We start from the raw sequence: 11,772 nt of genomic DNA on the forward strand, positions 1-11,772 counted from the left end.
AGTGAGCTACAAAGTCAGGGCCCTAATGAATTGGTATAAAGGAATTGAGTTTGAGATTTGAGACATTGAATAACCACATAGCGATGATTTTTCCTAATCTTGGCCCTAATTTCGCTCAATCCGCAGTTAGTTTCACCTGGTTACTCAAAAGACGCCGCAAGTAATGAGGGTTGATGTGTTGTGTGCGTGGACAATGCAGACTCCTAGTGTAAATCCTAAATTTTGAGCCTAGAAACGTTGTTTAAATGGCAAAAAAACAAGTCTAATATATGAAAGGAAATAAAATTGAAGGCCCTTGTTTTTTGGTGGTGGGCCTAGATTGATAAGACTTACGGGCCGGCCCTGACAGTGTGCAAAATCCGTCCGGGACGATCCGAATGTATATAGATTGGTTTGCGGTTTGAACATCATGAATTGTTTGATTTTTAAACGAATACTAAGATTATTTATATTTTTTAACGATTGTTAGCTGTTTAAAGTAAACGAATTTTGTTATAAAATATATTCAAGTCCAAAATTAGAATATTGGATCTACTTCATGTTCTATTGGAAAGTGGAACTAGAAGACAATTTGCATCCTAAATGTGGAATATGACCCAAAACAAATTTACAGCCCAACACTTAAACCTGATCCATCAAACCCGATTCTGTTGGAAAATCTGGCCTTTGAAGAAACACACAAACACGAGATTGAACGAACACGCTCGACTATTTTATTATTTATCAATCAAAACACAACAATTACAATAACTCTAACCATTTATTTATACGAAAATCGTTCTAGTCCTAATCCAACTCAAACATTATTTTTAGTATTAAATAAACCAACTAAATACACCTATCTATAAATATAGAATTGAAACTATTAAATATATAAACAAAACTATATTTTTCTTGAATTATCTTTAATTCATTTAACCTTTCTGGATAATCCTCCAAATCAGAATTATTTTCATATTCTAGCCTGGCCGCCCAACCCGCACCAATCTTGGACTAACCGGCCACCCCCTACCTGTTTGGTCTCCACCTTTCTAGTTTTCTTGTCCAATTTACGACTTGTGCACAACCGTAGCTACTTAGGATTCGACTACACAATCAACAAGTCAACAATATTAAAAGAAAGAGAAAAAAATATAACAAAAATCTAGCACACATGAGTTAATAGACAAGACAGGAAAATGAAATGCATGATTTGTTGTATTTCTGGTGAAGCTAGTGTTTGGATAAATATGAATAACGTAAATTCGATGGATCTTATGTTTTTCATTTGTTGGAGCCAGGTATGTTTTGTTGTGTATGGATGTAGCTCAATTGCAAAAGTCAAACATGAAAAAGTGAATAAGATATTCTATTCTATTTAATATAAGAATGTAAAATAGTTGAATAGTACACCTTAAAAGTTGGATTTGTTGGGTTGGATTGGATTGGAAACATGTTCGAACACAACGATGGTGATGATGTCGTGTAATTCGGTATGGATATGTGTAGATCTGAAAAAGACCGAGGGAATTTAAGCGAGAGAGGTAGGGGAAGAGGATGTAGTCGTCGGATAGTGAGGGGAGGGATATTGCCGGAAAAGGAAAATGAAAGGAAAGGAGAGAAGGATACTGAGCGTATTTGGCTTGTCGTGATACAATAAATATTTTTATATTTTTGTATCATATAGATAAAAAATAATTTGAGAAGAACAGTGAACGGACGTATAATTTAAGGTAACATGGTAAACTAACAATAAATTTATTTACAACAATATAAAATATGTCTATACGGTACTATCAAACTTCTTATTTTTCATGGACAACTTGTAACATCCCAACCCCGTGGAGCGTGCCATTACTACACATGAGAAACAAAACCATTAATCCATAAATATCAAAAGTTCTTTTTTTAACGGCCAACGAATCATCCAAATGGCCTACTGGCGAAATTCACCACATCGGGATACACTCGCATCCGAACCGGGGAAAACCCTCACCTAGGGCCGAAGCCCGTGAACAATAGCCCGAAGGCACGACAGTGCGGTGAGGTAAAATCCGCTTAGTTCAAGGATCGAACTAGCGATCTCCACCTTTACGCCTAGTCTCCCATCATCACCAAGTGCCGCATAAAATAATGGGGAGGTCAGGAATCGAACTTGGGTCCCTTAGAACACCAAGTCTCTCCCTTATAACTCCACCACCACTTCATTGGCAATATTAAAATTTCTATAAGAGATTAAATACAATAGAATTTAAAAAGCATTTATTACATTATTACAATACTAAGCCTTCTAAGACCACCTGTAGTCGTTGTTTACTGGGCATTTTCAAAGCCAAACACGCCCCAAAACACGCCGCTGAACGGCCCCGGTGGGCGTTTTTGATCGAAAAAAGTCGAAGGGCGTCCAACATTCCACGCCGGAAGGGGGAAGATCTTGACCAATCACATCTAACCCCTCCTTCTTTGGCCAATCAAGTTTTTTCATGGTTTTTTTTTACTTTTTTAATTCTTTACACATCTTTTAACATAATGCCCATATCCCAACTACACCCATTTTACAAAAAACGCCCCTTTGCTGACTAGGACGACACGTGGCGGACAACGCTCAAGGGTTAGGCATTATTCATCCAAACGACTACGCATGGTCTAAGTATGTAACTCGGTCTTCATGCTTTCCCCAATAACACTAAAACTTGTTGTGCCTAAAGAAAACGCAACTGAATCCAAGGTAACAATGCAACTTGATCTTATTAGGCTAGATGGTATGGGTACCGTCCCCTACCCGTCCAGCCCCTTCGCCGAACCCAACACCGTGCAGCCTCCCCCCCCCCCTCCCGTCCTTGTCGAGACCGTCGAGAGCTAGACGTTTAAGACGGGTCATGTCAAGACAAAGAGGCTCTCCTTTTGATGCATGTTACCGTTTAAAAAAAATAAATTTCCAAATTCAAATTAAAAACAAACGGTAATATTTCAAATTTTTACCAAAATATCCCCTAAAACTATATAAAACCCCCCTTTTTTTACACCATTTTTCCCGAGACCCAACCGCAAAAAAAGCAAACAAAGAAAATGCAAGCAAGTGGTGGGTGAGCAACCGTCCAAACCAAAGGCGAAACCGTGGACACAACTCGAGGAAGAAGCCTTAGCGAAGGCATACGTAGGCACGTCTACACACCCGATAAAAGGTTCGTAAAAATAACTTTTTATTTTAAGTTTATATTTTGTAGTATTAGTTTTTTTATTTTTTGTACATATTTTTTTGTAACATATTTTATAGGTAATAATCAAACGGGTGAGGGGTTTTGGAAGGCGGTTTTGGTGAAATTCCTTGAGCTAATGGACCAAGGCCCGAATCGAGATATCGACTCTGTGTCATCTAAGTGGCGAAAAATGAGCGGGTTCGTCAATAGGTTTTGCGAAGAATATAATAAAATATATTCAAGTGGGCGCCATAGCGGCATGAGCGACGAGGATGTGTTTAAAAAGGCGTTGAATCTTTACAAGGCGAACTATAATACAACGTCCGCACACGTTCGCGCGTGGGAAATTATGCGAACACACCAAAAATGGGCGCCGATTCCGAACGAGGTGGAGATGGTGAAGCGGCAAAGGACATCGGAATCCGGAAGTTATAGCGCCGGTGGATCGGACGCAAGGTGTCACATAAACTTAAACGATGACGCCGAGTTCGACGAAGAAGAATATGCCGTACATGAAGCGGAGCGTCCACCGGACCGGGACAAATCAAAGAAGGAGCGGGCGAAGGAGAAAGAAAAGCAAAAGGTCGACCCGAGGATGGACGAGTTTATGACACAATTTAAAACGTACTCCGAGGTCACGGTCCAAAAGGCGAGGGCGAAGGAGTGGGCCATCGAAGAAAAGTCTCGTGTGGCGGGAGAAAAAATTCGATTGTCCGATAAAAATATTCGGCTCAAGGAATGGGAAATATTAACGATAGATGTCGATAGTTATCCCGAGCCGAAACGTTCGACTTTGCTAAAACTACAAAACGACATCATGAAGAAGCATCAAAATGGTTGATTTTTTTTTAAGTTTATGTTTTTTTTTAAGTTTATATATTGTGTTTTAATATTAATAAAAATATTTTCTTAATTTATTTGTTAAATGTTAAAAATAGTGGAAGATTAAAAAAAATATAAAAGTGGTGGGGTAGGATCATCTAGGATTATCCTCTCATTTCCACTAAATTTGTAGGATAGACCATCCTCCCAATGATGGCAATGTGCACTTGGAGGATCATCCCCATACCATGTAGCCTTATAAAATTGGTATCATATCTGGATTAGAATTTAACTAAAACCAACAACTTTTATTATTTTCTATTTTAAAATATAAGTTAGTTATTATATCAGAATTTATAAGGTGTTTCGTAAAATGAATTAAACTATCCAATTAAGAAATAAACTATATCGAAGTGAAGACATGATTTCATGAAATTTGATTGTATCAGCAAACAATATTTCATAGTAGCAATGCATCAATGAATCCAGATCACAAGTAACGTTGCATCAAAATAACAAGCAACAGAAATGATAGATATTAAATCGATAACTAGAACACACTGAAGGCCAAGGAATCCTAACGGTACTGATACTAACCAAGCAAACAAAAGAACCTATCATATGCCAGAGGAATAACATATTTTATGTCATTCGTGTATAGTGCCATATGTACCGAATACACTAGTAGAAGCGGGCACACATATCGGCAAATGTTCTTCAAGTAATACCGATTTGTTTTACACTTTTAAAAGACTTACGATTAAAAATATAAAGTTAAGTATAACGAAAGCAATTGAGCTGATTTATATTAAACAATAACAAAATATACATACATCGATTAAATTCCTCTAGTCTAGGATTTACTCGAATACAAACCATTATATAAAAAAAAAAATAGTAAATCCTTTGTTTATGACTTACTTTCTTGGTTAAAAGACATTATGAAAGCTCTATATATAGTATATACTATTATTAGCTTGTGAGGATCCATAACCAGTGTTCTAAATCGTTGCTTAAGACTTCTATCACAAAATTTAGATTAATTTCCGTCAAATACACTACTTTAATCATAATTAACATTGTGTATATACATACACACATATGCGCATTTAATCAACACAGAACCAATTAACCCAACCTTTAGGAATAAAGTTACAAGAATCACATAAACACTTGTACTGATTTAACTGTGATACATAACGAGGATACTCTCAATGTATTTGGCATGCATCACGTACAAATGGTCACGTGAGGTGGTTTAAAATTGGTTTTGTATCGAAACGAGAGAAAATAACTGAAAATGCATCAGAAGGAGAATTTTATAAAAGCAAATTTTGTTGTTTAAAAAGGAAACTTGACAAGAAACAATGACATTCCACGCCCACCTCCTCCTCCAGTCACACAACCATCATCAGCCGTCTTGTTTGCTATTCATCCATCTGCTCCTGCAAACACAAAAACGACTTCTTCTCTTAAGTGGGTGTTTGGATCTGTGTTTTTGTCGTTTGGAGTTGTAATAATAACATAATCTAATGTTTGAGCATATCGAACTATTTAACCTGAGCGTCTGAGGTCCACAGAGTGAGATTGTCCCTCAGTAGTTGCATGATCAAAGTGCTATCCTTGTAGGAGTCTTCACCTAAAGTGTCCAGCTCAGCTATGGCATCCTCAAATGCCTACAAATGAAAAACAACACAAGTATAGTTATGCCACAAACTCCAATAGGTCAAATATGTGCATCTATACACACACATTCATAATTCCATAGGTATACATCTATAGATACACACATATATATCAATACAAACATGCATATGTAGATAATACTAGATACACACAAATAGATAGATATACAAACATACATATGATACGCTAATAATGCGTATATGTATATGCATAAAACGATTATAATTTAAAAATGGAGGTATCAACTAAGGAATTTATACATGTATAGGAATTACTAAGCTTAAACCTTGTCGAGTCGACTTCTCCTTAATGTGCTATAGTCATTCAAACTATTTAGGAAAAATAAAGTTGACTACAACTTTTAAACAAAGTTAAGATTATGTCCACCTCTAAATGACTCATTCTTCACTTTTAAAATAAAGTTGCCTTTTATGTGTGCTTAAAGATCAAGTCTACATAAGTACATCCCACTTACAAAGTCAATGGCTAGCTGCCTTATTAATTAATTTTAAAAAAAAAATATTGTTTGATGAGCTTTTAGCCCTACCAAGTACTTAAAACATCCTTATTATCAAGAAATATTCAATTTACAACTGATGTTAAAAGATTGATTAAATATAAGAGAAACTTTTCAAGAAGAAAGAAAACAATATAGGATTTAAAAGACATGGTCTCCAACCTGTTTCGCCATGTTACAAGCCTTGTCAGATGAGTTAAGGATCTCATAGTAGAAGACGGAGAAATTTAGAGCCAGACCCAATCTTATCGGGTGAGTTGGAGCCAGATCCGCCTCTGCAATATCCTTCAATATAGAATTAAATGAAAGATCATTAAAAACAATTCCAAAAAAAAAAAAAAAAAGTATATGAAAGCTCTATAAGTTACGTTACAATCTGCAGGACTAGCCAAAGCTCCTACAAGTGCAGTGTTTTTTGAACTTATGTAATTATATTAACAAAAAAGGTCTCATGTTTGAATCCAGCTTCCATTTATTTTCTACCTTTAACTCTTTTGAAGGCCATCAGCCCGACACAAGCTGTGTTTTACCTTATCTCACTCGTTGGTCTGGTACTGATGGGGTCCTGCGAGTTTTCCGGTAACATATTCTCATGGTTAACAAAAAGATCTAGCCCAATGTTGGAAATTCCTTTATAGAAACCCATCATAGTTCATATGAATACGTAAGCTTCTCACTCCATTTAAAGTTGTAATACTTAAGATTTGTAGATCTTTATGAAATTATATTCATTGTTACCTTGACTATGTAAATCATATTTCCTAACAAAGTTATAACACAAGGTGTCTACATAGAAGCTGTGTAATTCCCACATTAACGGGATAGCAAGCCTACTAGATATTTATACCTCTTCAATCAGATGTGTGATTCAAAGACTGATGCAATAACCTAGAAATCAGGGCCCGGAACTTCGGTGATCAGTTTACATGAACATAACATCGCAAATTCTTATACCAGACTGGATTCAATCACAAATGTAAACTACTTAGAACCATATGTAATGTAAATCAGGTTATATGAACAGTAATATAGTTGACAAATTTCGACCTTAATATCATAATTCTTCAACTGTCAACACAAAATTCAAGCAATCAACTGAGCAGCTTTGTAGGAGTTCAAATTCTTACACAAAACTAGATTTGATCTCAAGTTTAAACTACTCAGAACGATACGATACGATACGCGTAACTCAATTGATAAACTTTAACTAAAACATCACAATTATTCAAAACTCAACACAAAATTCAAAAAATCAACTACCTGAACAGCTATGTACGAGTTTAAATTCTTACACAAAACTAGATCCAATCTCAACTATAAACTACTCAGAACAATATGTAACGTAAATCCGTTGACAAATCTTAACCTAAACATCACAATTCTCCAATTCTCAACACAAAATTCAAACAATCAACTACACAGAACAATAATCAGTTGACCTAGACATCACAATTGATTCAAAATTGAAAGAAACAACTACCTGAGCAGCTTTATACGAGTTCATAGTCTGCTCCGCAGCTTCCTTCCTCTCATCTCCAACTTTAAACTCGGCCAAATACCTATAATAATCTCCCTTCATCTTCAACCAAAACACCTTCGCTTCCGGCGTAGACGCAGACGGCACCAAATTCACCTCCAAAATCTTCAAAATCCCTAAACAAACAGCCGTAAGTTCATCCTCAACCCTAGATCTGTAATCCTTCACCAGCACAACATGATCGTCGTTCTTCCGAGACTCCTCTTTCTGCTCGATCGACGAAACGATGCGCCAGGCCGCTCGGAGTGAGCCGATGACGTTCTTGTAGGCGACGGAGAGGAGGTTGCGCTCCTCGACGGTGAGTTCTGATGGTGGAGTGAGGCTGAGGACGAGTTTTTCCATGAATTGGACCATTTCTTCGTAGCGTTCGGCTTGTTCTGCTAGTTTTGACATGTAGAGGTATTGTTCTCTGGTTAGGTTTTCCGGTATAGTTGCCGGAAGAGTCGCCGGAGCCACCATTGATGGAGGTTGATGATGGTGGTGGAAATAATTGAGAAAGTGGATTGATAAAGTGTGTGCTTGTAATGAAACAAGTTGATGATGGGGGAGTTTGTATAGGGTGTTCGAATAATTGAATGGGATTTTGGTTTGGGTAGAATCTTAACCGTTGATTACATGGGCCCATTGATGAATTTGAAATTTGTATTTTAGAGTGTAAGTTACAAGAATGGTGCTTGAGGTTTGGGAAAAGTTAAAAATCAAATTATTTTTTGTTTTGATTTAAACTTATACATTTTTCATATCTAAAATTAGTGGTGAGCAGAAAACTGAAATAATCGAACCGTAATCGAAATAACCGAAAAATTCGGACCAAAGAAACTGAACCGACACAAAAGCCGACGGTTCGGTTTTCAGATTTATCATTAAAATTAGGAAAATTACAAGTTTTGTCTTTTATCTTTATACCACTTTTCAGGCGGTGTCCTTTTTAACGAATGCTGACAGGCGGTGTCCTTTACTAGGTATTTTGTTGCAAGTTTAGTCCTTTACACCCAACCTAGTTAAAAACCATGTTAATTGTTGACAAGCGGTGTCCTTTAATTGTTGACAACCCTGATTAGATAGTTTCAATGTCATTCTAGTTATTTATACCTTAAGAAATTTAAAAATAAATATTAGTTATAATTTAAATCTCACATCTAGATTCAATCATCTTATCTTCTTTCTGTCCTCACTCTCGGCCCATACTCGTAAAGTTCAAACACCACAACCACAACCAATAGTGCCATAAATACTTATTTGGTCCTTGTAGGCCAATAATGCGAACTTCCTCTTTATTCTCCTACAACCTTGAACCTCCTTGCACCAACAACTACCACCATCACCCTCGTTCTCACCGAAGAACATGTACCAGACCACCTTTGTCGTTAATAGTCACCAACGACACTATCATTATCGTTTGTGCCTTTTGTTTGTGATATCATCTCCACCTTCAACCTTTGTTTCTATCACTAAATTCTAAACCGCTTTCTGCATCACCGACAACCATAATCATTATAACTAACACCTCCGTCCCTGCCATTCTTTTTTGTCACCGTAACAAGCCTGACTAGCCGGAGAGCCTGACCTGCCTCACTTTCTTCATCGGCTTCCTCTATCTTTCTCTATGGTTTTCTATTTCTCTATAGACGACGGTGGTAGTGAATCCGGTGTGAACAGAAGGTGACAGTGGTACGACGAAATAAAACTGCAAGTAAACTATATGTAGCATTCATGTCAAACTTTATGGTGTAATTTTAGGTATACAAGTAAACCAGAAAATTTAAAGTTTAGAAATAAAATTGTTTAAAGTTTAGAAATAAAATTGTAATTTATGTCAAACTATATGTAGCATTCATGTAATTTCCTCTATTTTAAAATACGGATAACATGAAGAGGGAAATGTGGCTATAAAAAATAATAATTTTGATTTGCATTGATTAGTTAAAAGAAAAATATCGTATGGGTACCATTATACACCTTATTTTATTTATATCGATTAGTTAAAAGAAAAATATCCGTATGGGTACCATTATACACCTTATTTTATTTATATCGATTAGTTAAAAGAAAAATATCCGTATGGTACCATTATACACCTTATTTTATTTATATTTCGTTTTGATTCTGGCACCTTCATATTTAATATAGTTTATGGAAAAAAAAATCAAAAACTATGATATATAAAGTTTAAAACCTTTTTAAATGACTTTTAAAACTCTTTATCAATAACATATTTCTAATACGATAAAAAAATAAACATTAAATTTATTTTTTTATGTTTTTAACAGAAGCTTTCAAAATCCGTGAAGTAGGGGCAGATCTATCATAGGTTAACTTTCTTGGGGAATTACATTTTATAGTAATTTTTTTTTCTTCTTTTTTTATGTGTTGGCTGCTCCTGAACATAATTTTTTTAACCCGTGATACCTCTTAACTTTTCTTTTAAATCCGTCACTGTAATAAAAATTACCCAATTGAAACAAGTCGGCTGTATTAAACGGTTTGAGATCTAAACAGTAAGTTTGGTGGTTTAGCAGTTTGATATGATTTAAAACTTGAACCGACCGTTTCCTTTTTATTATTAACTAGTGTATTAGACCGCGCCTTGCAGCGGTACGGTATTGCGAGCACTGGATCAGTATCGCTATGGTTTGCTATAGTACCAGTACGATACATGCACTAAGTATAGAAATCAACATGTGTTTTACATCGATCGAAAACGATAGAAGCGAACACTGCTACCGGCACCAATCGTGTTTGAACGGTATCGACCAGTTCAGATCGTCATGGTACCGATATTTATATAACATCGCGGATAGAGTTGTATAAATGAAAAATTATTGAAACCAAAAACAATAAAAGTGAGTAGAGGTCATGTTAGCTACCAATGTTGTTCGGTACAATCCGATGTTAGTTTATTGAAAGCAAAAACAATAAAATATATTGGTACCGAAACTGATATTGTTCCTTCGGTTTTGGCACGGTTCACTACAGTAGCGGCACAATATCCATTATTAAACATGAAGCCATAAAATGGATACAAGTACCGTTGCCGATCTTGTTCAGTTCGTTACGGTATAATAGCGTTAAAGTTTCAGTTCATCGAAAGCAAAAAAACAATTAAACTAAATATTTGCATCGATACAGATGTTGTTTGGTTGTTTCAACTCAGTCTGGTACGATAGCGGCACAATATCCTTTTTAAATAAAATTATATCACAATGTTGAAAAAATCAAACATAGAACAGATATCATTCATCATCCATTTTGGTTCAGTTTGATACGACAATGACACGGTATTTATTTTCAATAAGACTTATATAGCAATGTTGAGAAAATATATAAATATAGTTACGGAGTAAGATTTGTTTTTAAAAAGTTAACGAATACAATTTATTAGAAAAAAGTTAAACTAAATAAAGAATAAAAATTCATTAAAAAGGTAAATACTCAAAACATAGAATAAAATAAATAAATAAATAAATAAATGCTATAAAGTAGAAAAAAACAAATACTTTAAAAATATATACCCTGTTCATGAACACTCTATATTAATATGTATAATAATAATAATATGTATAATAATTGTTGTTAGTATTATTATTTAGAGTTAATAGCCAAAATGGTTCCTGAGGTTTGTATTTTTTTTGCCATTTTAGTCCAAAAATGAAATCTGCTTAGATTTCTCAAAAAAAAAAAACTCAAGTTTTGTCCTTTTGCACATGGGTAAAATGGTCATTTTCATTTTATTATAACTAATTATTAATTAAAAATAATAAACCTACCACCACCTCTCTCTCTCTCTCCCTCTACTCCTCTCTGCCGCCACCACCGCCCTCCTCCGATTCTGCCACGCCAAGCTGCGGAAAATCTCAAATGTTGACCCAATTTTGATCATCCTGTTTGTTACAAGGATTAGGTGAAATCATCACAGCCTCGTGGTGAATAAAAGGACTGGGTTCAAGTTTTGATCATCCTGTTTGTTACAACCACCTTCAAACCTGCAACAAGAAACCCAGGTTGATCAGACCTGCACCCAATTTCATCAC

The 11,772-nt window shown here is 35.5% G+C and overlaps 1 protein-coding gene across 1 annotated transcript; it reads right to left on the reverse strand.

Moving 5' to 3' along the window:
- Positions 1-5,109: 5,109 nt before the first annotated feature.
- On the reverse strand, positions 5,110-8,278 carry LOC110920652 (14-3-3 protein 10). Its single transcript, XM_022164838.2, has 4 exons — positions 7,685-8,278; positions 6,367-6,489; positions 5,561-5,677; positions 5,110-5,446 (listed from the first exon to the last, which is right to left on the reverse strand). Exons 1-4 carry the CDS (start codon positions 8,198-8,200, stop codon positions 5,429-5,431), a joined length of 774 nt encoding a protein of 257 aa, XP_022020530.1. The 5' UTR covers positions 8,201-8,278; the 3' UTR covers positions 5,110-5,428.
- Positions 8,279-11,772: the final 3,494 nt, after the last annotated feature.

Source organism: Helianthus annuus, chromosome 2, assembly GCF_002127325.2.
Source record: "Helianthus annuus cultivar XRQ/B chromosome 2, HanXRQr2.0-SUNRISE, whole genome shotgun sequence".
NCBI lineage: Eukaryota > Viridiplantae > Streptophyta > Magnoliopsida > Asterales > Asteraceae > Helianthus > Helianthus annuus.